This window comes from Sphaerodactylus townsendi, linkage group LG04 (assembly GCF_021028975.2).
Source record: "Sphaerodactylus townsendi isolate TG3544 linkage group LG04, MPM_Stown_v2.3, whole genome shotgun sequence".
NCBI classification, from domain to species: Eukaryota; Metazoa; Chordata; class Lepidosauria; order Squamata; family Sphaerodactylidae; genus Sphaerodactylus; species Sphaerodactylus townsendi.
In genome coordinates, this window is record NC_059428.1 from 157,186,908 (window position 1) to 157,211,357 (window position 24,450).

Genomic DNA, 24,450 nt, shown 5'->3' on the forward strand with positions numbered 1-24,450 from the left:
TACTTATGTTCGCCCCTCCATAGCTTCCCTCCCACTTCTCTCTTTCTTCAGTGGGAAGAGATAAAATCTCTGCATAGGAGAGACCCGGTTCAAAACAGAAGTCTGACACACGCATAAACATTCTGTTGACTGTGACATTACCCGGTCAGGTGGTACCTTGATTTATCCTTTTGGATGTCGCGAGGATAGTTCGTTCCACCTCCTCCCATGCCTGACTCTTCACTAGGAGGACAGTTTGTTTTATTTCCTGGGACGTTTCACACTCTCTGGCTGACAGCGGAACAGCAGCTGGCAAACCCTGCTGTCCATTAACATTTCAGAGCTCAGTAAATGGAATGTAACACCTCTCTGTGTTTGAGTGGATTTTCTCCCAGTTAAGCATGCTTAACAATAATGGCACTCCGGAGATGACAACCGTCCAAAATGATGAAAAGCGAAATCGCTTTGCGTCAGTGGTTCAAAACCAACAAAGGGTCAGAGTTTGCCGCTTAGGGGGTCACCCTGTATCTTTCTCTCTGCTGTGGTGGCACCAACACATGCAGACCTTACTGCCAAAAATCCTCATGTTTGACAAGTCAGGGATTTTCCCATACAGCAAGGAAAAGCGGAAGGGTTTGTTTTCACTACAGAAGACCACATTCTGTTCAGCACATATGTGTGGCTGTATTTATTGCTTCTGCCCAGAAGTATTCTGGCAAATTAACATCTAACAGCATGCTTGCTTTTCTATATTTTAAAATGCATTTATTTTTCTTTCCGATGCATGCCGTTCTCCCCATCCAAGCCGATAAGGATTACGTTTTCGCGGTGTTGGATTCCCCTTCTTTCCAACCAAGACTGAAACTGGTTATGAGTCCATTCTCCCCTGTCAGAGTCTGCAGCAGGAAGTCTGCTTATGACCCAGCTCGCTTCTCTATCATTTCCACCCAGTTCTTGAACTTTGGAAATGCCTCAGCCTTTCGACTTTAGGAAAAGAATTGCGTGTAGCCCGCCTACTAAAATGCGTCACACAGGAAGACCATTAGGTACCCGCTTTTCCCCTGACTTTGAGTTAGGAGCAGTCCTGCAAGATCCATATGGACCAGTTGGTTAGATTGGGCCGGACAGACTCTCTAGCTTCTGGCAGTTGAAGAGTCACGCCTTCACTTCGGATTTCTGCCACACACAGAGCACTCAAAAGAAACTTTTGCAGGGTTTTACCTTCCAGACCGCTTTACACCTTTACTAGGATTTGGCTAACGTGCTCTGAAGTTCATTAATGTCCAAGCTTATACTGATGGTAATAATGAATGCATTGGTCATGAGGGAGGAACATTAGACATTGAGCCACATTTGCTACCTTCTCAGACATACAGACAGTACCATTATCACTGTGTTCCTAAATAATACAAGCCATTTAACAATTTCCCTTGCGCACACACAACTTCATTTTTTAGATATGGTACATGTTTTTTTGTAGCAGTTAGCAAAGTAACAACATACCCATCTAGTCGTCATTTTAAGCGGCCTTGAGCAAACAGAAATCAAACAGAAGGCATAAAGGACATTTTAATAATGTCCATTGCAAAGCGAAGGCGTAAACTGTTCCTTGCTTCTCCACAGAGGCTAGGTCCGTTTGCCAAATTGTCGTCAGTTTACGATGTCACAAATGCGTTGATCTCTGTAAATCAAATGCTCGCAGTTCCACACGATGTTATAGAACAGGCAGAGTCAATGAGCCAAGTTCCATCTCTGTCCTTGTCGGTGCAGTAACCAAAAAAAAACAGGCGAAGAAGAGCAGAGTCCCCTCTCCCGGGACACTTCTTCTGTCTCTGTTTAGACTTCCGATCAGTCCAGCACTTTCCGCATGCTCTTACTTCGTGGCCAGGGGCTCCACACCCGGTAGCTGCCATTTAGGTGCCACAAACCCAGCGAAAGAACCTGACCGGACGAACTCTCAGGAGTTGTTTCCCTCTGAGGCTAAATCGACAGCTCTTCTGGAATTCCCACTCTGTAAACTTTCGCAGTCCAGCTTAACCGAGGTGGCGTAGATCAGAGTAAAGAAGCGGCATCCGCTTGACGCTGTCTGGAGGCTGCTGACCAACGACTCCCACCAGATGCGTCCAGCGTGACGAAATCAGCAGGTTAGGCTTTATGTGAGTCCTCATAAAGCAGACTCCGCGATCAACCAGCTCAGAGAAAATAAGCGTTAAGCATTTTCTGTAGAGTTGCTCAGAGGCGAGTCGCCTTCCGTAGCCTGAAATTGATGCAACTGTGTCTTGTTAGTAAGACTTTCACTCCAACAGACTCCGCTGGTAGGCGCCTCTGGTAAGTTCCAACATTCGAGGGCAGGCGCTCGTCTTTAATATACCAGAACGGTTAGGGGCTTCTACTGCCAGAGATGATGGATGCTCTTGCCCGGCTCCTCAGCTCTTATCTCCCAGCAGCGGAGAATAGCGGCGGGTAATTAAGGAGCTGACACAAAAGTCCACAAATCCTCCACGCAGAAGAAGGCTTTCATCTTCAAACACCAGGTCACATAGTTGTGCTCTGTCAGCCATTTCCGAAGGCAAACCGGCCAAAAGAAGCAGCCATGGTGCAGCCGGAACTGTTCTACGCGCAGCAACAAAACAGCTACTCGAGGCTGGGGACGGGAATCTGGGCCTATAACCATGTAAAACGGCCCGGCTTACGAGAGTACAGGACGCAGCAAAGGGGTGCAAGGCAAACAAGAACTGCAAGACACACAGTCACCGTTCAGATCCGTTTATTTGCTAACCACCACCAAAGTGCTCAGCCAGACACAGCTGTTTCCAAGCTCCTTCCACTGAGTGGACTGTGTCTACTAATATACAAATCAGGTGCCAATCCGATGCCCATGCCATATCAGTCTTTGCACACGTTACTTGGTTATGCACACTGCACTGATTTACACACGGCACTAGCAGGAGGGAGTGTCCAACTGTCAAATAGATCATGTCCCATCTAAGCACATGTTCCAACACCTTCTGACAATGCGTTTGAGATCAGACTGGAGAATGTGAGCAGGTGGCACAACATTGTCTCAATTTCATTTTATTCTTGGTTTGCAATTCCTAGGTCAGCGGTGGCAAACCTATGACACGGGTGCCAGAGGTGGCACTCAGAGCCCTTTCTGTGGGCACACATGCACAGAGTTCATCGGGGGGGGGGGGCAGAAAATCACACCCCCACACACACATCTAGACTAGCCTGGGCACGATCCTTTACCTGGGAGTAAGCTCAGTTGCTGGCAGTGGGGCTTGCTTCTGAGTAAACCCTCCTAGGGTCGTGATTCACACATTCGAAGTGTTGCACGGCTGCTTCACCAAGCTTACTCCCGAGTAACGGGCGCATCGGAGCCAACCATTTTTTCTGAACTAAAACCTCAGTATTCAGGTAAAATTGCCGTATTGGCACTTTGCAATAAATAAGTGGGTTTTGGGTTGCAATTTGGGCACTCGGTCTCGAAAAGGTTCGCCATCACTGTCCTAGGTGCTCTGCTGTAGGACCATGAATAAACCTGTACATCTCCAGTTTCTTTACATATTGTTTTAAAAGGTGCAGAAGGACCAAGTTCAGTCCCGTCTCCTAACTTTTGTAAATCCAGATAACGCGATCACACGCTCCCCTTTTAGAGACCAAAAAGCAGCAGACCTCTTGTAGTTGCCGAAGACGTTTATTAACTTTACGCAAAATGTTCACAATAGCTTACAGCCCTTTAAATAAGTTTAAACATGCGTTTTTCTTGCGAAACGTGTTTCCGTGTGCTGAAAACTTGTCGGAATGGGTATACTGTACATAAGGCAGAGAAGTGTGCGGCGGCTGCAACTAAATTAAAGCTGCGATACCTTTTAGGCAGTTCAAGTTTTATTTCTCACACCCCTGTTGACAAGTATCACTCCTTTCAGCTCGCAGCCCACCTCAGTTTTCTAGCATTGCTGTTCCTTCCTGTTTCTTAGATTTGCCCGTAATCTCTCGTGTCCCACCCCCCACCCCACTTCAAGAACCTATCACTACCCCTCATCTTGCCCTGTGCCCAGGCATTTAAACTTAAACTACTCAAGATGGGCAATCTTGCTTTACGTTCTCTATCTGTATCCCCAACAACAGACCTCCACAGCCAAGGAACCAACAGAGATTTGGCTCCTTCCTACTATCATGGTACCTTCCTGCATTCAGTACAACCTTTCTGTGACAACAGAAGTTACAGGCTGGGCACTCGGCTAACACACGCGGCTACAAGCAGGAGAACCGTCTACAGTGTTTGGTCTCCCCCCCTCCCTCCGACAGAGTATCCTAAACATTATACACCCATCCAAGCCATTTACCCCACAGGTCCTTTTATAGACGGGACACTTGCTACATTCAGGGGAACTTTTTGTAACGGACGGTTACTAGCTTATGTGACTGCTGTCGTGTCGGGGTTGTGACTGCTGTCGTGCTCCCTCGGTTGTGCTAAAGTGTCAAGAGAAGTAACTATTTGAGTTCACTGTGCAGCAACTTAAGCGTCGTGCACAAAAACGGATTCAAGCATAGAAACTCGCAGCTGGACGTATTTCGGGCATACAGAGAATGAGCAGATGCCACATTTCACGCAATTATTTTTTTTTGCTTCGTCCTCTTTCAAAAACTTCTGACATCCAGAGCCGACTCAGAACAACATTTGCTTGCTTACGGGAACAAATTAATAGTCACTTCTCTCTTCCTAAAATGGACCCTTCGGCACTTGCAAGACGGAGCCTGTCTTTTCCAGCAATTTCTAAAAAAACGTTTCCCTTATAGGTCAGACTGGCTTTTCGGGAATAATACGTCGATCCATTGGAAGCTAGTCAGTTGTGGATCCATTTGGACTTACTAGCAGGTTATAAGGGACAACTGTTTCAGAAACATCCTCTTTACAATCACAACATCAAACATGGTGTCCTTTCAGAGGTTTCATAATTTAGTTTTACAATTATAGCATTCAGCGGCTACAGCAGTTTTTACTTTCTTTTTTTTTAACTTCTGGCCATAGGGATGACCTGAAAGAGTAACCTACTCCAGGCATAGCGGCTTCACACAGAACAGAGCTTCCTCTTTGGTCCTCACGTTTTCGGACAAGAGCCCATTCCCTGCATTCGAGAAGCTACCCAAATATGTTTATTTGCCAATCTACCCTCCTTAGCGACTCCCTCCGAGCAAGTCAGTTTTCCTTCACCTGCAAGAAGCCCCTGCTTCCTTAGCAAAATGCACATGTCTAAGTAGACCCCACCCATCCTACGTGAACAAAAACAGTCTACATGCACTCTGGAACACAGACATTCATGCGTCACGTCACTGATGCCATAGATCTGCATCAGCGCTCTTTCTAGGTAATACAGATTTGTGCTACAAGGGAAACACCCGAGAGGCTATCACAACTGAGACGAGAGAGAGCGATACTTGGTTCGGTGCTCGTCGATCTCTCGCTTGGTTTTCTTAATGCAAGTGAAGATTTCCTTGAAGAGAAGTTGGTACTCTGGGGGCGCATTGGTGGGCAGGCTGACCAGGTCAGGGTTTGTGCCTTCCGGCTCTCTTGCGTGAATGTCCGAGGCCCCGTTGCCCACGTGTGCCTCTTTGGAATACTGCTTTGAGGTCTGCACTGCCTGGTGCCTCACGGACTCCTCCTCCGTCTGACACTTCTTCAGGAGTTCCTCGTATTTGACCTTCAGAGCGTTGTACTGGGCATCAACCTCGTTCAGCAGAGAGATGCCCCTCTGCTTGACGGCTTCGGCCCTCCGGATGCACGTTTCTTCGTGGCCCTTGAGGAGATCTCCGCCCACAGCGCTCCCCAAGACGGTCTCGCTGCTGCTTCTCCTCAGAGCCCTCTTGTCGACCTCTGGAACAGTCAGAAACATCCCATCCGAAGGGCTCCGGTTCAGTTCTTTTTCTAGAGAGTCTTTCAAGGAAATGAAGAAAGGCTCCGGCACGAGCTTTTCCACGCCACTGACAAACGGGTTTTCACACTGGAATATCTGTCGCATTTCAGCCACTTCGGCCTCCAGCTCTTCGGCTCTGTTGCGGTAGAGATCGACGTCTGCCAGTCTCTGCTCGAGGTCGCAGTTCTCTTTCAGCACCAGGCCGTACTCCTCCTCCATTGTCACCCTCTTCTCTTTTTCCACCTCGAGCTGGGCTCGCAAGAGAGTCATGGCCTTCTTTAAACTCTGATTCTCTTCCTCCACAGGACTCAGCTGGGAATCCAGAGAGGTAATTTTTTCTGCAAAAATATGATCATAAACAAAATACCTGCAGAGAAACACCCCCCCACAGAAAGACACACGTTAGTCTCTGATAGTTTCACTGATACTGTATGAGAGATTCTTTGGCTATATTTGTTAATTGCAGACAGGTTGCCAAAATCAAAGAGCTACTTGGATTTTGGTCCTGTCGTGTCAACCATTATCCTCACAGCAAGTCAATGCCAAACAGGAATGCTGGCATTCAAGCAGGCCGTTTTCTTTGGGCAGATTAAAGACCTTGGTTGTGACACCTGAAGGCCAATTTGATGCTTCTACCCTGCAGGAAGAAGTGCTAGCATCCAAAATAATTCAAGGAATGCTCCACAGGGATCCAAGTGTCGTTCTTCTCAAGAATGGTTCTTCTCGTACCATGGGTTAGATCCTTAACAGAAGCGACAACATTTACACGCTGCAGTACCAGTTCTTTGCCTACTGGCAGGGTCATTAAGAACTGGCTGGCTTAAACCACAACGTCGTTCACTGGCCCAAAGGGGATAAGATATAGGCTGCCTAGTGATCTTTGGAAAATCCACCCATGCTTTCCTAGTTCTGAGTTTCCCTGCACTGCAGGTGCATTCTAATCGGGAGGAACCGGGTTTGATTCCTCGCTCTGCTGCGTGAGCTGTGGAGGTTTATCTGGGGAATTCAGATTAGCCTGTACACTCCCACACACGCCAGCTGGGTGACCTTGGGCTAGTCATAGCTTTTCGGAGCTCTCTCAGCCCCACCTACCTCCCAGGGTGTTTGTTGTGAGGGGGGAAGGGTGAGGAGATTGTCAGCCCCTTTGGGTCTCCTACAGGAGAGAAAGGGGGGATATAAATCCAAACTCTTCTTCTCTTCTAAGGTAAAAGCCAGCAAACGGTTTCAGAGAGTTACAAAGATGAAAGGCATCACATCAAAGATTTGTTGCTAGAGCCAGATTACGACAAAAATTATTCTCAGAAATGCTTTGATGAGCTTTATAAAAATTTATTTTGTGATGCCCCCAGATCAGATGGGACTGGATTAGCTACTGGGGAAGAGCAGCAGACAGAGACAAGGACCTCTATGCTCAAGGAGGCCACTGGACCGAAGCTGAAAGGACATTCAGTGGTTGATGTGAATGGATGCAAAAGGAAAGACCAAAGCTGTTCAGTGCATATAAATAGGAATGTGGAATGTGAGAAACATTATGAGAAGACAGGTGTCACTGCAAAAGACAAGAAAAAGTTGAAGGCACCGTGAAAAGAGGAAGACCCAACGTGAGATGGATTGACTCCAGAAAGGAAACCACAGCCCGGAGTTTGCAAGAAAACTGTTAAAAATAGGACACGTGTGGGGTAATTCATTCAGAGCATCAGCGTAAAGCCAGAAGCAATTCGATGGAACTTACACACATACACACCTTAACGTGAGTTGCTTTTTTAGTTTGTGAGCCGCCACAGACGCTTCACAAAAGAAAAGGAAATCAAGGAGATAGTCCACTCCGAAAGTTAAAGCTGTTGTTTGACAGTTTTAACGGAGTTTGATATTCTCTCGTGAACTATTTCCCTGCTTCAGATACCTTCGTCTCACATAGGTCATTCCCCTTCCACAGAAAACCCTGCATTAAAGGGAGCTTGTGTCTTACTTGCGAAGGTCATACAGTTCTTTCAGGCACGAGAAACTGTGGACTGATCTCGGCTGCTCGGGTCTTTCGCGGTTCACGCAGCCCTGGGTGGAGGTTTTCAGCTCCTCTACTTGTCTCTGGAGGTCGTCGATGTGTGTTTGAAGATTTTCAATTGTCTCGGTAAGGCTGTGGAGGTGGAAAAGGAAATAAAAGAGCCGAGCTGTCAAAGAAAATCAAGTTTGGGACATCAGCAGTGGACAACTCTGATAGTGTCTATCATAAAAGTTTTGGATTTGACTGTCACTTCATCGCTGGATCTGTTTGGTTGTTGGCAGAACCTCTGGTAAGACCAAGAGTACACTGCAGGATCTTATTAGAACAGTAATGTTAGGCTTGTTTAGCTAATAACAGTAATGTTAGGCTTATTTACGGAATTGAGGAGATCTTCCACGTGATTCTGAATTCAAATTAGAATGGGAGGAAGAATACAATCTATGTCAGTTTCATGCCAAGTACAGTCACGGGGGCAAAGTGGGAACTGAGCAGACGCCAAGATCTAGTCATTCTACAGAGGGACAGAATTTTGGGGAATGTCTCTTCAAGAAGGGAAACCAAGAGTCCTCAAGTGCTGCATTACCTTAAGATCTTTTGCTGCGAAGATCGACTGTCTGCCACTAGTTTTTGATTAGCATCTTCTAGATCTCTGGCAGTGATATCGAGCTGTTCGTAGACTTTGGCATGCTGGTCGTTCATCTGACGCAACAATTCCACCTGTTTTGTAAGGTACTGCAAAACGATTCCACCGTTAACACTTTGGGCACAGTTACAAGGTACGTTCACTCAACTGGAATTTAAGCTTCCAGAATTTTAGGTACCTTCCTCACCATCTCAAGCAACGCTGCTAAAATGTAACTTAAGGCAATCTTACAATGTAAGGCAATCTAAAACCAAATGGGACTGACGGCACAATACAACCTCTTTCTGCACACCACTTCTGCAGTGTCACTGGTAGATTTTCACAGGACTGAAGTTTGCCTATCTGTTATTGTTCAGCTGATACTATTACCAAATGACATAATAGAGAGGTTAAAACTTTTATCCGTGCAACAAATACTAGCACTTCCAAGAAGCCAAGATTACACACTGCATCTATAATCCTAACTCCAGAATCACCACATCTTAGCTTATACTTGATAAGGAATTCCAATTTGTACTAATTGACAAACTTCTTGCTGGAGACTTTAAGTGCTTTAGACTCTTGTAATCCACGTCAACATGCTCCTGATTTAGTTAAATCTGTCTGAAATGTTAAGCATAATCCTCTTTATTCAAGAAATAGACTTTGTCTTTTTTAATTGGTGAAAACTGGTTTGAAACAGCCTGGGATGAAATATGTCCAGCTCAAGACGGTTAAGCAGCTATTTTTTTTAAGCTACTTTGCCAGAAACGCCTTAGGTTGACACCTGGGGTTTCTATTTTAATTTCCTGCTGTACACTCTCATGTTTCAAAAGCAGAACAGTTTCAATGAGAGCACCTGTGTAGAACAAATGGAATCACTAGAGTTGGGGTTTTTTTTAACTGTAAGATCCTCAAAGCAGTTCACATTTTCAAGTTTCTGTTGGTCCCCAGCCCAATCCTCCCTTCTTTAGAGCGGAAGCGGTTCAGATGGCATAAACTCTTAACAACCTTCCTCACTGGAATTAACCTGTACTAATCAGTACTATTAGCATTAGGACTCTGTAATACAGAGGTTGTCTGTAACGTTCAATTCGGAGGTTTGGTACAGTGGCGTGTTCCGTATTCTTGAAGGCGCGATCTTGATTTGACAAGTGGCGGCTCTTATAAGTAGCCTGTCCATTACATAATCGCATATTCCGTGCTTTGAAATTCTCGAATTTCTTGCTTATGCGAGGAGAGCGTAGCAGATTACAACCTAATCTTGTAATGCCACTCGCTGCTTTTGCCCTACTACAATAAATTAGGAAGCTATTAACCCCGGCCATTTTTAGCCAGACTGTACACAACGCACGGTCACTCATGATTGTAGCGGCAGCCAGAATCAAATCCCAGGGTAATCTGAGATGGATTAATTTAGCCTGTTATCATGGAGATAGAACCTCATCCTGGCCTCTCAACCACAAAGCAATTAAGAGGAACTTTTGCCAAAGGTTAGAAAGGGCCAATAGAAAAGCACTAACCCAAAACACAGTTCTTTACAAGCAGCTTCATATTGTTCACCTTGGAAGTAGGGAAAGTACTTTAGATTTCTATGCCTGAAGATTGGCCTCTTGGCCGCCTCCGGTACCAGTTACTGGGATAACGCAGGGAAGGGTGGAGTTCTTTTCATCAAGATGCTTTGTTTTAAAGGCTCATGGTCAAGTCAGCTGTAAAAATCTAACTCCACCCCATCCTTAACTTTAAGAATGACTAGACTGATGGCACCTTACCTTGCATGAACAAGGAAAAACATATCAGGTTTAATCTCAGCTGAATTTATATCTAAACTGACTTTGTAACTGTTACCCATCCTCAGTTTTCACCTCAATCTCCTGTATCTGCTCTTGGTTGGTTGTGTACATCTGCTGCAGAGATGACTCCAACTCTGTGTTCCGATCCAGAAGTGTCTTCCCAAGTTCGGCAGCAAGATGGAGATCTAAAGGTGAATTAAGTGCATTTTATTTCTAATCTGATCCATAACGGTAACTATACAAGTAAAGCGTGTTTTGTCTGGCAAACTGGCAATGAAGATTGACAGCGCCTGGAAGAACCCTGGAAAGTAAGGTCTACCCAGGAACCTACATTTTGTTTCATTCTTCTTACTAGACTTGCTTAACTTTTACACTCGAACAACTTCACTCAGTACATCACTGTGGGATGAAAAGGAGGTGAACAGTTTGCAACACCCTTTCAAGATGTACTTGTTTCTAGCACCACCCTTTAAAAAAACATGTTGCACCACATATTCCGCTAATGCCCACCCAATTTCTTTGCGTACAGCTGGCATCATGCTTCCTAGATGATCTGCCAGATTCAGAACTCTACAGATATTAAGCAAGAACAATTCATTTTTGTCACATATCCATTAAATAAGGACCAGGGATTCTGAGGTTGCTTTTGCCCACTGTCAGATTTTTGGTGTAGACATTCACACTTCGGTTGGGTACTAAAAGGTGCAAGATATTTTAATAACTCCTTTTGGCATTGAATGCAAGTGAGTTTCAACATGCAGAGATCTCAGATTATGCCCACGCCCAGAAAACCACTGGAAACTGGTCAACATTCAAGGTACTCTGGACAATATTTCAAGGCCTGTTCACGTCTCCCCATTCCAAAAGTGGGCGCCAAACACTTGTATTAACAAGGCTGAGTGTACAACATATTCTTTACAATCAATTCTTAATTGTTATGTCTGAAGCTTCCAAGTCGAGGCAAAGCTTCTTTGCATTTACGCCGAACAATTAAGTAATGAGCAAACTGCATCAACACTGTCGGTGTAACAGGGAAAGTCTGACACTCCTTCTCTGGATCCAGTAATAACAGTCTTCCTAGGTAGCCTGACATGTCTATACTGCTTTTCAGCATAAACGTTCTTAAACTGGTTAACAGACAATTGACACATCTACTAGAGTGATGTAAATCTCATGCTCCTTTCTGATAAGTTAAAAATGGCTAAGCTTCTAAATAATTCTAATGCTGAAATCTCGGAAGCTGTTGCTATATTTTTACTCTGTGTGCTACAAGTTGTGCAATAATGACCTTCTTATTGTACTTGGAATTCTTCACACACCGGTTTTATGCCTAACAAAGATTCTGGAATGGAATGGATGTAAATCTCAACAGGAGCCTAGCCAGTTATGGAGGGACTAACCCTAAGAGCAGGAGAGCTTTCAGCAAAGCAAGAGTTGTGGAAAAATATGCCTACATTCATGTACAGAAAACGTTACACCTTTAACTGAGCAAGGTAGGCACGGTTTTCGAAAACTCAAAGCTGCTTCTCAAATTTGCTCTATGTAAATTCCAAGTTATTACCTGCCTATCCCTTTCTTGAAAGATACAACTGCGTTAGGCTTACTGTTCTAAGGCAGAAAGATACTCGGAGGGAAATGTATTGCTATGAAAAGCAGAAGCCTTGCTCAATCTATTTTCTCCTTTCATTGATGAGATTCCAAACCTACATCAATGAAGAAAGGCATTCTAGAAACTAAAACCCATCTGCAACATCACCTTTCTTCCCACGCACCTGCATTCAATTAATGGTACATGCCGTCATACCAAAATTGAACAGCCTTGGGGTGCAAGCCGCACTGCACAGCTGAAGGCAGGAAAATGAATCACAAGGAACACACTGCAAACGTTAAAAAGTATAAAATAGAAAGGAAACCTGTGCTGTTCAACAGGCTTGCTGAGATGACAATATGTTAAGCACAATACTGTCATTTCTTTGCAAGTTCCAACTTAACATGGGTACCGTGCTTGGCACTAAAGGTTAAAACAGACTACAGCAAATATGTACATTTTTATTCTCAACTTTGAGAGATTAAACCAAACAGTTCGAAGGACATAACGGTTTTTCCACAGTCTTTGACTTGTTATAAAGTATCTGTTCAACTTTTAATTGCCCGAAGATTGCCATAAATAATTGAATGCCATAAAATTAGATATTAATGCACTCAGGAGGGATATAGTCCAAGGAATGGAGCTTCAAATGCAAACAGTGGTGCAACAGCCAGCTGGATTTTCACTGTATGTGTATATCTCAGCCACGCACTATTTATAAGCTTTCCAATTCCAAACGCCCAGGAAACTGACTATTTTAAGCACAGGTGTGCTTAAAACACAGCAAATAATCAAACCCCACACAATTTGGCTCGTGTCAAAAAGAGCTTCTCCAACTAAGGATGTTTCACACCAACAGTGCCTTCCTTCGAATGCCAGGATTAAACTGATTGGGGTCAATGTCATTGCCATTTGAAGCAAGCTCTGCTTCCTTCATCCCGAGGTGATGTGTCACGGGAGTTTTATGACAAGCTGATAGCCTCTGAGATGTAAGGCAAAGTCTAATGAGTTCCGCAGGGCCTGTAAAACGGAGTTGTTCCGCCGGGCCTTTGGAGGGACCAGCCGCTGAAATGGTGCCCCCCCCCCCCCCCAGTTAGTTTTGTCATCTTGATCCATCATCTAATGGGATTCTGTCCTCCCTCTCTCCTGGGGAGAATTTTTAAAGTGGGGTGGCGGACGCCTCTACTACTGTTATTCGCTGTTTTAAAGGTTTTAGTAATTTATTTATAATTATGTTTTATGTTGGACACCGCCCAGAGCCCCTAGGGGATTGGGCGGTATATAAGTTTAAACAATAAATAAAAATAAATAAATAAATACATAAATAATGCTCCATCCTGCCAAGCACAGAGCTGCACTTTAATACTTCAGTTGCCATAAGAAAGGCTCTCTGTTCCCTGCTTCTGAGCCTCCACAACCTTCCCACACATGATAAATCCCCCAAGCCTAGCTGCCTGTTTTTTATACAACCATCTATTTCAGCAGCACAGCTCAACCAGCCTTATAGCACATTTACAGATCACATTATTTATTGTGGGGTGGTGGTGGAATATTTAATTCCAGGAGGCCTTTTGAAACCACACTGGCCTACCTTAACAAACTAGGTTTTAATTTTACTCTGAAGGCACTGACGTCAGAGTAAAGAGTGAAAGTACTTCACAGTATATCCATGTTTTGACTGAAAATTAACTGGCTTAGTTCAATCTGACACAAACAATCTTGTGGCACCTTGAAGATGGCAACAGAAGCTCTCTGGAGCCAGACTCCACTAAGTCACGCCCACAAAGCATTATTCTTCTCCACAGAAGAGTTTTTTGCCATAAGTGTGTCGCTCACGCTATTCCACGTCCCAAGAATCTCATTTGGGCAGCAGCCAACAGATGTAGCACTGGAATTCATACAAGAATGTTCTGCTCCTTGCAAAGGAGGGCCAAGCGGAGAATGGCCATTTAATACTGGCTGCTCGGGAAGGGGCAATCTAGAAGTGCATTTAACAGCCTCGATCCCACACATGCTTACACAGCAGCTTAAATTCCTTCAAGTTCAATGCAACCTACTCCCAAGCAAGCGCGCACAGGAAACGTTGCCTCCGACGGCTTGGGAGCACTCCTCGCTGATGTAATTGCTGGCTGACTTCCACGCACATGAAGTTGGCCACATAAGAACTTAACGGGATTTAAAGACGCTTGAATCCATATCACTGGACCGAAACTAACACAATGTTCCTGACTTTCTTAAGTGACCTTCCCTCCTCCTGCATCACCCCCACATCATCCAAGTGGCGCATCACAAAATCCCCCTCTGTTTTGGCATTTCAGTTCTATAGAATGGTCAAGCTTGATTTGATTGAGAACCCACTGATCTGGTTTGTTGAACTTCCTTGGGGAAATTCAGACTTGACTGGGTCGAGTACCGGTTGATCTCTTTTCAGCCGCCTCATTTCATCTGTTTAGCTCCTAGGCAAAGTTCAAATTTGATCTGATGGAGAACCCGCTGATTTGCCTTTTTGGCATACTCAGCTTGGTCTTTTTCGCTTCTAAGGAATGTTCAAACCTGACTGGATCTAGAACCCCACCAATTTGTCTTTTTAGCAGTCTCAGCCTAACCCGCCTCACAAGGCTGTTGTGGTGAGCATAAAATGGAAGAAGAGGGAAGGATGCCCTAAGCCTGTTTGGGTTCCTGCTGAGAAGGAAATAAAAGAAGCATAAGAGCTGGCAGAGCTGGCACCATTAAGCAACATAAGCACATTCTTAGGGCCTCGAGAGGGCCCCATATTTTTTCCTCCTTATCTCCGCTAAGTATTGAACCAGATTTTTTTTTTTACATCCAATGAATTGTGACGATCCGACTGAAGACTCTGCAATTAAAAAACGCCAGAGAAAACTTTTGGTGGCGTAAATGAAGTTACAAGTCAGCTGCAGTTTGCATCCTTTTGCATCTTCCTGACCAAGAGATTAGGAAAATGCTGTTGGAAGACAAGGATGCAACCATCTCCCAGCAGGTAGCAAAGTTCTGTGCATTGGCGTATAAAAAACGCAAGGGCCTACTTAATCAGGGATGAGCTGAAAGCCAAACATTCATGTAAATGGTTAGCTGTAATAATTGTTGTAATTTGCTGTTGTGAATGTGTGCTGTTGTTTTGTTTTGTCTTTGCTGGCCTTTGGCCGTATTAAACTATCTATCTTGCATCTTCCACATTAAAAAACACGGTGTATCTTCACAACCAGAAAGCTACAAACAATGACACTTATATTCATTAGAAGACACAAATTTCACAGTTCATTATTGTCTTTTATTTTGTATTGCCTACACAATACGTGGGAGCGTCTTCACCACCTTTTCAGTGCTGAGGGCCTCTAAAGGTCCCTGGAGGAGCAAGACACTCACCCCTCCCAACTCGCCTCCTCCACATCCCACTCTTGACATGTTCAGAGGCACCATTGCACGTGGGGGGGGGGGGATTTTATTCGAGAAAGGGTGCAGTGCGCCCTATAACCAAGACGCCTCCTCACAGCTCTTCACTTTACCTCTCCCTCGTTCATTTTCTTTTGGTCACATACAAAAAACGACCCTTCATTTCCTTCCTTCCTTCCGCTCCCTCAGCCTCCCCCTCTGCCTATTGTCCGCCCCTCACCTTGCTGCAGGTCCTGCTGGTCGTACCAAGGCTCATCGTCGCGGATCTCGAACTCCTCCACCAGGCTGTCGGTCAGCATGGCGTCCTTGAGGAGCCCCTCCTGAGGTAACCTGGGCGGCGGCGGCGGCCAGCGGTTGCCCCCCTCCTCCTCCTCCGACGCGCGGGGCTCGGCTCGCGCGCCTTTAGAAAGCCCTCTGCCGAACGCGCCCGACCGCTTCCGGACTTTGCCGAAGACGCTGGCGGCGGCCACCGCCCCTCCCGGCCCAGCCCGGCATCGCTGGATGACAACAGAAGCCCAACGCCGCAGCAACGTGGCACGCCGGTTGGAGCGGCCGGCGATTTAAAACGAGGGGACCTCCCTCCGGGTCGCTCCCTGACAGGAGCCAATGGCAGGCGGGGGGAGCGCGGCTCGGCCAATGGGGTCGGGAGGCGGGGCTTGGGGGCGCCCCCCCCCCCCAATGGCCCTCCCTCGAACTCGGCGACGACTGAAGGGCCCGGTTAGTTGAGGGCGGGCGGGGGGTGGCGCGGTTGCTAGGGGCTGCCAAGAGGCTGTTGCTAAGGGAGGCCTGAGATGATGCTAGGCCGCAGTCAGCCTTAGAAGGGGCTGTCAGCAGCCAGGCTAAGCGGGTTTACCCTGAGGTGAGCCGTGCTGGCCTCATTTTCCTCCCAGCGCTTGAAAACAATGACGAGGCGGGCTGGCCTTTGCTTGGGCGGGACGCTTCCGCCTCAGAGGCACGAAGAGGGCTCCTGCAGGTGGCCAGGCTGCACAACCCTATTGCTGGGAGCTGAGCCTCAGCTGGAGAAGGATTCTGAGTAGACCTGTTTGGGTTTTGCAGTGTGAGGCTGCGATCCCGACGCCCGTTGGACTGAGAAGCGAGCCCCATTGAAGACAATGGGACTTGCTTCTGAGTATATGGGATCTTGGGCAGCGAGAAGTCAGGTTAAGTAGATTGGAGAGGTGAAGAGTGGATCGGGGGGCACAAGCGGCTTATGGGCTGTATTTATAGCTGGTGAGACTCAAGGCAGATTATACTGTGTAAAACAAACCCTTCTAGTAGCACAATAACATATGCCTTTTTTCTCCTCCCCTTCATTTTGTTTTTACAACAGCCATCCTGTCAGGTCGGTTAAGCTTAGAAAGAGGTCGCCCAACTTACATGGCAGACTGAGGATTCGAACCTGGGTCTCCTAGATCCTGCTCTGAGGCTCTGAAGTTTTGTGTGCTGCCGATCCGGTTTAGTAAGCCGATCCTCAACTAAGAAGGGCCAGATCAGTCAACAGAGGAGGACATGACCTTTTGTTCCTATTACCAATTGTGCAGAAGAGAGAATTTCAGCTGGTAGATTATTCCCCCTCCAGTATAAACTGTACCTTGTTCAATTCCTTTCCCTTCTACATGTACCTCTTAAAAATACAGGCCCCCTTGTAAAGGGAAAGTTTCAGACTTGGTTGAGCAGTTTTAGACTTGGTTGAGCAGAAGCTGTGGAACGCAAACTGAGTTTCTGAACCTCTATCTGCGATCAGAAGAATGCTTTGCGACTTTCCCTAATTGTTTCCTGTGCTCAAAGACATCAGGAAATAGACAACGCAAGAGATGAAGGTCTAGACAGGGGTGGCCAACCTATGGTCCTCCATCCTGGCAGGCGCTGAAGAGAATTGTAGTCCATGAACATCTGGAGCACCATAGGTTGGCCACCCCTGGTCTAGATCCAAAGAATATTTGAATATCCTGGTGGTATTCCATCTGAGTGTAATTCTTGCAACCAGATTGTAACTCATAATGAGACAGAAATAATTGCTGGTGAAAACAACTGTGTTTTGAGGACCATATATAGATTTCACTATGGCCCCGTAATGTTGAGACGCTGCTCTTACCGTACTTGCCTCTGAGTATAGAACACTGTGAACAGCCTCCTGCAATAAGGCCAAATTAGAATAAATCAGTGAGAAAATGTTGCCCTCTTGTGGAACGTTAGAGGCTAATTATACAAAGAAGTTTGTGTTCTGGCAACATTCTTCTTGATTCATGGGGTTGTGCCTTTAACTGGCACGAACTAACATAAAATAGTCTTTTTGGCAGCACTGTTGTATTAATTGGCTGCTGTAACTGTTGTACCAATGTGCGTTTGTGTATGGGTGTATATATATATATTTTTTTTTTCCTCCTCCCCAAAGGAAGAAAAATACCACATTGTAAAAATGAAATTTGTTTCAAGAATCCATCCCAACGCCCTGGCGTACTCGATGACCACATTAGGTGCTGGACTGATGAACAGCATATTTAATTTCTACTACGTTAAACTGTTTTTAAACCAGTACAAGATCTCGGAAGGTGCGTTCCATCAAGCACAGGTATGGAAAATGATCATCCTCCCATTTCTATGTCTGATCACTGATTCATAGCAGGCAATTCTTTAGAATTCAAGAATTAAAACAGAAATGTCACAAGACAAGCAATGCTCATTTGGGTTCAATCCCCCCTCCCCCATGAAGCTTAGTAGGTGACCAGTAAATTTATTAGGAACCATTCATTTCCCCACTCCTATGGACTTTGAATTCTAAACCTTTGCAGTAGTCCATTTCCCTGCAATTCTCCATTGGTTACTGCCAACTTTATTGTCTACACTTGCTGGATCATGGGAGACTGCTAATTTGAATACAGAGTCCATTTTGTGGACTTTTATCCAGTGTTTTAATCTGCTGTTATTTTACTACTTTTAAAATTGTTTGGTGCTCAGATGCATGGAGGAAGACTACAGTTCAGAAGAGGTTGAATACAAAACCTGCGTCTAGCTGGATTGTTTACTCTGAATGCCTTCCCGAGTCTAGCCCATCGCTTCAACACTTGGTGGTTTAAAAAGCATTTTGGGGATTTGGCTCAAGAGCCACTTAAGCAAACTGCTGCCGAGTTCCCTCTCTGGGATCTCCTCTACAGTGTCCAGTTTAGCTCTGATAAGTATACAGTGTTGTCTACTACTTTCTTTTTTAAAAGGTAGCTCCCACCTCCCCGAATTGCAACAAATATTTCTGTTTTCCTGCTTTTTTGACCGATTATCTGTTGACTTGAATCTGTTTTCTTCTTTTGCGTTTGTTCTATACATTGTTCTTACACCTTAGGGATCCCCAGCCTTTTTGAGCAGGCAGACACCCTTCTGAGACAGCATGGTGGGCACAGCCACAAAGTGTGTGCCTCAGAAAGCAGAGACTGCCACAAAATGGCTGTCCTAGCTTACCTTCTGTCATGCAGTGCAGATTCTTGTGCTGTAGTGGCAGCTGCTGGCAAAGCAACGTTTAAAAAAAAATTGCACAGCCAATCAAATCTCCATTGGCAAATAGAAGCTGGGCCTGGCCCACTTTCCAAGAACACTTGGTAGGACCGGGAAAGGGGTCAGTCGACAACATGGTAACCAAAGGCACTGTGGTCCCTTCCGTACGTTCAGGATAATGTACTTTCAATCCACTTTCACAGTTGTTTGCAAGTGGATTTTGCTATTTCGCACAGTAAAATCCAGCTGCCAAGTGGATTGAAAGTGCATTATTCTGCATGTATGGAAGGGGCCTACCGGTATGTTGCAGACCACTGATATAAGTGGTACCAGCTGTCCTTCGGCCTGTAATGCAGTCAGGATGGAAGTTGAAACATCTGCTACCTTGTTTGATTTCCTAGGTTGTTTTTATGATCTGGAACGCCATCAACGACCCTCTCTTTGGCTATATTCAAGACAACTCCAGCGCTGCATGCTGCTCTAGGCGTCAGGCTTCCATTTTTTACGGGGCTCCATTGTATGCGCTGGCCTTCCTGCTCCCCTGGTTTCCGTGGAAACAATACCAAGAAGGCGACTGGCTGAGCGGGCTTCATCTCGTTGTCGCTCTATGTGCTTTTGATGGCATGCTCACTTTCGTCTTGCTGGCACAGTGTGCACTCTTTGCCGAAACGTCCACAAGGCACGAGGGCCGGCTTCAGCTCATCAAGTACAACCAAGTGGCCACGTTACTCGGGTCCACCGGCATCCTTTTCTGTGGCTTGATATCCAATAACATGGAGAACTTCAACCATTTTCAAGTCTTCGTGGTTCTAGTTGGCGCAGTAGCGACCGCTTGCATGTGCTACACGGGGATCTACAGCACCAGTCAGTATGAACAAAGGGAAAGACTCGTGGAAGGCATCAAGGCGGAAAGAGAAGAGAAAGTCTTCTCGTGGTCCTCCGTGATTTCGTTGACCAAACAGATCTTGAATCAGAGGAATTTTCTGCTCTTTGTGACCATGAACTTCTTTCAAGTCTTCCACTTGGCTTTCTGCAGCAATTTCATGATGATCTTTGCAGACAACCTCATCCCTAAAGACGTTCTTTCTTCCTCCATCCGAAGTATCATGTATGGGGCAGGTTTTATTTGTCCTCAGGTACGCAGAAATATTCATCATCCTTTGCAGGAGAATTTCCTGGGGTTTGGCTGGATTCCATCATCTGCTTTGCGCTGCTTGCTAATATTAACTATGTGCCATTTTGCATAAAAGCTGTCTAGCAACCCCCCCCCCCCCCTTTGCTAGCAATTTGTAGCTAAGGAACTTAATTCATGCACATACAGTTTAAGTCATAGTTTAAAGCTCTACATGTTTTGGGTGCAGGAAGTAACCTCCAGGGTCATCTAGTCTAGCCTCCTGCACAACAGGAAATTCACAACTACCCCCTCCCCAATAACCCCTGCTTTATGTCCAAACGAAGGCAACACAAAAACCCTCCAGGGTCCCTGGCCAATCTGGCCTGAAGGGAAATTCTTTCCTGACCCCAAAGCGGCAATCGATTGACGTGACCCTGGATATATAAGGAAGGACCATGAAAGCTGAGCACGGACTCATCCCTTTCTGCCCTCCCTCTCATGATCTGCCTGAGCTAACAGAAGCAGCCTTGCTGTCAGATTACCTTCTAGCCTCTGCTTATAAACCTCCAAAGAAGGAGAGCCTACCACATCTCAAGGAAATGAGTACTACTGAGGAACCACTCTAACTGTCAGGAAGTTCTTTCTAATCCATTGTGGTGGTTTTTCCAGGCTGTGTGGCTGTGGGCTGGTGGATCTTGTTCCTAACATTTCGCCTGCATCTGTGGCTGGCATCTTCAGAGGTGTATCACAGAGGGAAGTTTGTTACACACTGCGTCCAGTGAGAAGGGAATGTTTTAGTGGGGTAGAAATCGTCATGAACCAATCAGTAAGTGTTTGGGTGGAACTTGCTATGCAAAGGTGTGGTTGATAGTATAGTATTGTAGGTTTTTTCTAATGTTTAGCTGAAAATCTTCCCCCATGCACTCCTGCCCGGGAACTAAGATAACAGAGAGAGGCCCTCCCGACAGCCTCACCAATCAAAGAAGCTTGTTGGGGGGGGGGGGGCACACAAGACACAAGAGAGGACCTTCTCAGTGGCAGCCACGTGATCATGGAACAAACCTTGCTGTGCAATTCAATCTGCCATTTTGTTCATACAGATATGCTATCTGCATATGGCACGTTACGTGCTATTAAAGGGGATGCTTTTTAATGTGCCTTGATGTTTCTCTGTTGTTGTTTTTTCCCCAGTGCCTCGTGCTCATCAGCCAATCTCCGCTGAAGAAATTCGGTTACTATAAGTTTGTCTTGTTTTCCTTCTATTTGGAGGCGGTAGCTGCAGTGCTCATGTTTCTTCTGGGCCCAGAACACTATTACCTGTTGGCTGTTTATCTCACAGTGAACATGTAAGTAAACGTGTTGCTTCAGTTGTAAAATCAGAGGTGGGGGCCATGGCTCTGGGGTCAAACGTCTGCTTGGCGCGCAGAAGGCTCCAGCTTTGATTCTCCAATTGAAAGAATCACGTTGTAGGCATTACTTGCCCCTGAGAACCCGGAAAGCTGCCACCAGTGAGACATTCTTGACCTTGATGGGACAGTGGGCTGATTACACTGTGTCATGTGTTCGAGATGCTGTCCCAGTGCATTCTGGGATGTAAAGAGTTGTATTAAAAAACTTGCAACTGGTGTGTTTTTAAAATGCCCCATTCTTTTAGGGTGGTGGGACCCGGGTCTTTCATTTAAGCAGAACCTATCTACCTTATTAGAGAGACGGTGGTTAAAAGTGTCAGACATGGATCTGGGAAACCTTGGTTCGAATTCCCACTCTTTCATGGAAACTGACTGAGTGACCTTGGTCCAGTCACCCACTCTCAGCCTTGACCCTGGCAAGTATTTGGATGGGGGACCTCCAAGGAATACCAGGGCTGTGGCACAGAGGCAGGCAATGGCAAAGCCATCTCTTGTCTTGAAAACCCTATGGGGTCACCATGAGTCAGTTGTGACTTGACCACACCCACTATATGGCAAAGTGTCAGCAGGCCGAGAGTAGAAGAACTCCGCATAGAACTGCACTGGGAGAGCGGAAATTGGCTTTAAAAAGAGACTGAATATTTAACTCGCATCCTTATTTCTTTAGGGTAATTGTTCAAGCTTCTTTCAGCCTGTTTAATTTGCCTCTGGCGGACATTGTCGACGCAGATTTAAAGAAGCATAAACGGAGGTAAGTTTGGTTTTGACCAACAGCACCCACTATTTATTGTATTTTTTTCCAGTTGCAGAGTCCGAACTCCATAACAAGTTATGCCAACTGCAATTACATTTAACAGTCTGAAACGGTTTCCACTGCCCTACTGAAACAAAACATCCCCGTGCTTATAAACATAATAAGTGGTACATGCCAGCATATAGAATCACAATGTAACAGCATGCCTCTGTTTGATATTTCAGTTCACCGCTTTCCTCCATGGTTTTTGGAACAAATGCCCTATTTACAAAGCCAGCCCAATCTCTTGCTCCTATGCTTGTGGTTACTATACTCAATCAGTATGGATATGCAAATCTGAGTAGTAAACTTTCCCAGCCTGACCCCAAGTAAGTGGCATGTTCGAACTGAAGAAATAAACGGGTAATGTTGCAAATGGCAAAATGTATCGCCGTGGTTGCTAAGACCAAGATAAACTTGAGATCTCTTGGTATCAGTCTTACCGACTAATAGTTTGATTATGTTAAGTAATTTTTATGGTGTAGTTCAGTATTACGGAAGATATTATGGACTTAACCCGTAGTTGTAGTAGTGAATTTTATATTATAGCTGGCAGTGTTACTGTTTCGGTTTGTGCTGTGATTTTATGTGCCTGAGTTTGTGGTTTGCTCTGACTTGGAGTCAAAGCAGCAAAAGCATTTTGGTAATGGTGTCCTTTCTATCAGTTCATTCCTAGGTCTCCACGACACCATGTTCTACATGATCTGCTTCGTTCCTCTTTGCATTGCAGCCATACAGATTCTGACGTGGACCCCTTTCTCCATTCAGAACAGCCACCTGATGCCCGTCCACGTTGAGATATGAATGTGAACAGACTGGGGACGAGAGCATTCCCGTCTGACCTGCTAGTCAGAGTTCAGTTGTGAACCAGATCAATGGGCTTGCCTTGACTCTAGCCAGTGACCTGCCATCTGAGCCTTTTTTTTCATCTGTTCGTAAAGCAAGTATCCTTCTAGCTCGATCACAGCAAGAACAGCTACATAGACAGATGTTAGAGATGTCCTGTAAGCCTTCTTGAGTACATTATTAGGTCTCTACCTCACATCAGCAGCTGAGCCTTAGGTACGCTTCATATAACGGAATGCTGCAGAAAAACATTCTCAGAGGAAGAGCCCATGACGGCTTTAAAACGGTGGTGGTGGTGAACTCCTTCTGTTCAAAAATGGTCATTGGCTACTTAGCCCTTTGCAGCCACTAAAATCATCCACACACGGAGCCCCTGGTTTCATGTTTTGGGATACAGGATGAAAAACCTACATTTTTGAGGGTGGCCATTTGGATATGTTTTCCAGCACTGGTATGCACAGTGCCCTGTGGCGCCACACTGCAGTGAGAGGATTATACTGTGCAAGATCTCGTCATGACTGAAAAGAATGTACTTCTCTGTATGCGAAAAGAGAGTTATGGGGATTTTTTTTTTAAGGGGAAAAGGGAAAATACGTTTGGGCTTTCTCTCCCTAACTGGCACGCAATCTGCAGGAGGTTTCACTAAATGAGAAAATGGAGGAATAATAGAAGATAGCGGGGCGAAAAGATGTGTAGTTGTCCTGAGATGCAGGGAGACAAAGGGATATATTCCCTCAATATTGGGGGGGGGGGGGGAAGGTATTTTGGTGTTTAAATATCATAGCTTTTTACACCATTAATTTTGGGTTGACTTAGCTATTGAAAAGATTATTTTGGATCTGGGTTTCCTGGGTGCTTGATCTTGTGTGTAAAATTATCCTGCTGATGACTTCCACTTTTTTGCCTTTTGACTTGTCAAGTGTCCTTGTGCTTCCTTCGAACGACCCAATGCACCATTTAGGGGTTCTGTTTACTAAAGCCTTTTTCTAGCTACTGTCTTCCGAACTGCCTCTATGATGAATGAAAAACAAATGCTGCTTGATAAATCACAATGTCTGAATCATATCGTAATAAACTATCATCCTATCGTTTAACACAATATGGACCACCGCTGTATGTCTGACATTTTTTTCTGAAAGACAATTATTGTTTTCCTTTGTTAGATTGTTAACAACTCAGTTTCTCCTTCCAGAGTTGCTGGGAGAAAAAAGAGAGAATTCAAGTGCAATCCTTTGTAAAATTACTCCAGTCTAAACCCAAGGAAATGAATGAGATTAGATTGGCGTACCTCTACGCATGATTGTACTATTAGTGGCATTTTTAAGTCTGATGGGAAAGGAGGTACATGATAGAAGTTTATAGGTGCCTTCAAATTCTAGTATTATGTGAGAGAAAAACATTTATATACTTTCCTTACACTAAAGAAATAGTTCTTTGTCATATAATACTAGAACTTGAAGGCACTCGAGAGCCAGCATGGTGTAGT

At 45.3% G+C, this 24,450-nt stretch overlaps 2 protein-coding genes across 5 annotated transcripts; one reads left to right on the forward strand and one right to left on the reverse strand.

The window, feature by feature from the left end:
* Positions 1-3,657: 3,657 nt before the first annotated feature.
* Positions 3,658-15,883, reverse strand: CDR2 (cerebellar degeneration related protein 2). Its single transcript, XM_048493833.1, has 5 exons — positions 15,537-15,883; positions 10,387-10,499; positions 8,483-8,631; positions 7,867-8,031; positions 3,658-6,264 (listed from the first exon to the last, which is right to left on the reverse strand). The coding sequence occupies exons 1-5, from the start codon at positions 15,613-15,615 to the stop codon at positions 5,394-5,396; spliced, it is 1,377 nt and encodes a 458-aa protein (XP_048349790.1). The 5' UTR covers positions 15,616-15,883; the 3' UTR covers positions 3,658-5,393.
* Positions 15,884-15,912: 29 nt separating this feature from the next.
* LOC125431147 (transmembrane protein 180-like) lies at positions 15,913-24,063 on the forward strand. Of its 4 annotated transcripts, none has more exons than XM_048493828.1 (8): positions 15,913-16,033; positions 16,647-16,875; positions 17,712-17,888; positions 19,204-19,938; positions 21,108-21,262; positions 21,993-22,076; positions 22,304-22,447; positions 22,784-24,063. In XM_048493828.1, exons 3-8 carry the CDS (start codon positions 17,736-17,738, stop codon positions 22,920-22,922), a joined length of 1,410 nt encoding a protein of 469 aa, XP_048349785.1. In that variant the 5' UTR covers positions 15,913-16,033; positions 16,647-16,875; positions 17,712-17,735; the 3' UTR covers positions 22,923-24,063. The 4 variants fall into 4 exon arrangements, with proteins under 4 accessions (XP_048349785.1, XP_048349786.1, XP_048349788.1 ...); XM_048493829.1 differs by having other exon boundaries at positions 16,647-16,770; XM_048493831.1 differs by having other exon boundaries at positions 16,022-16,033; positions 16,647-16,658.
* Positions 24,064-24,450: the final 387 nt, after the last annotated feature.

What these genes read in the sequence shown, in the direction of transcription:
- LOC125431147 (XM_048493828.1), top strand. Translation starts at nt 17,736, where the DNA reads ATGAAATTTGTTTCAAGAATCCATCCCAACGCCCTGGCGTACTCGATG. An exon ending in TTAAAGAAGCATAAACGGAG is followed by an intron (nt 22,077 to 22,303) that starts GTAAGTTTGGTT and finishes TTGATATTTCAG; the next exon opens with TTCACCGCTTTCCTCCATGG. An exon ending in CTTTCCCAGCCTGACCCCAA is followed by an intron (nt 22,448 to 22,783) that starts GTAAGTGGCATG and finishes CCTTTCTATCAG; the next exon opens with TTCATTCCTAGGTCTCCACG.
- CDR2 (XM_048493833.1), bottom strand. Translation starts at nt 15,615, where the DNA reads ATGCTGACCGACAGCCTGGTGGAGGAGTTCGAGATCCGCGACGATGAG. An exon ending in CCAGCAGGACCTGCAGCAAG is followed by an intron (nt 10,500 to 15,536) that starts GTGAGGGGCGGA and finishes ATTCACCTTTAG; the next exon opens with ATCTCCATCTTGCTGCCGAA. An exon ending in GAACTGTATGACCTTCGCAA is followed by an intron (nt 6,265 to 7,866) that starts GTAAGACACAAG and finishes GTTTCTCTGCAG; the next exon opens with GTATTTTGTTTATGATCATA.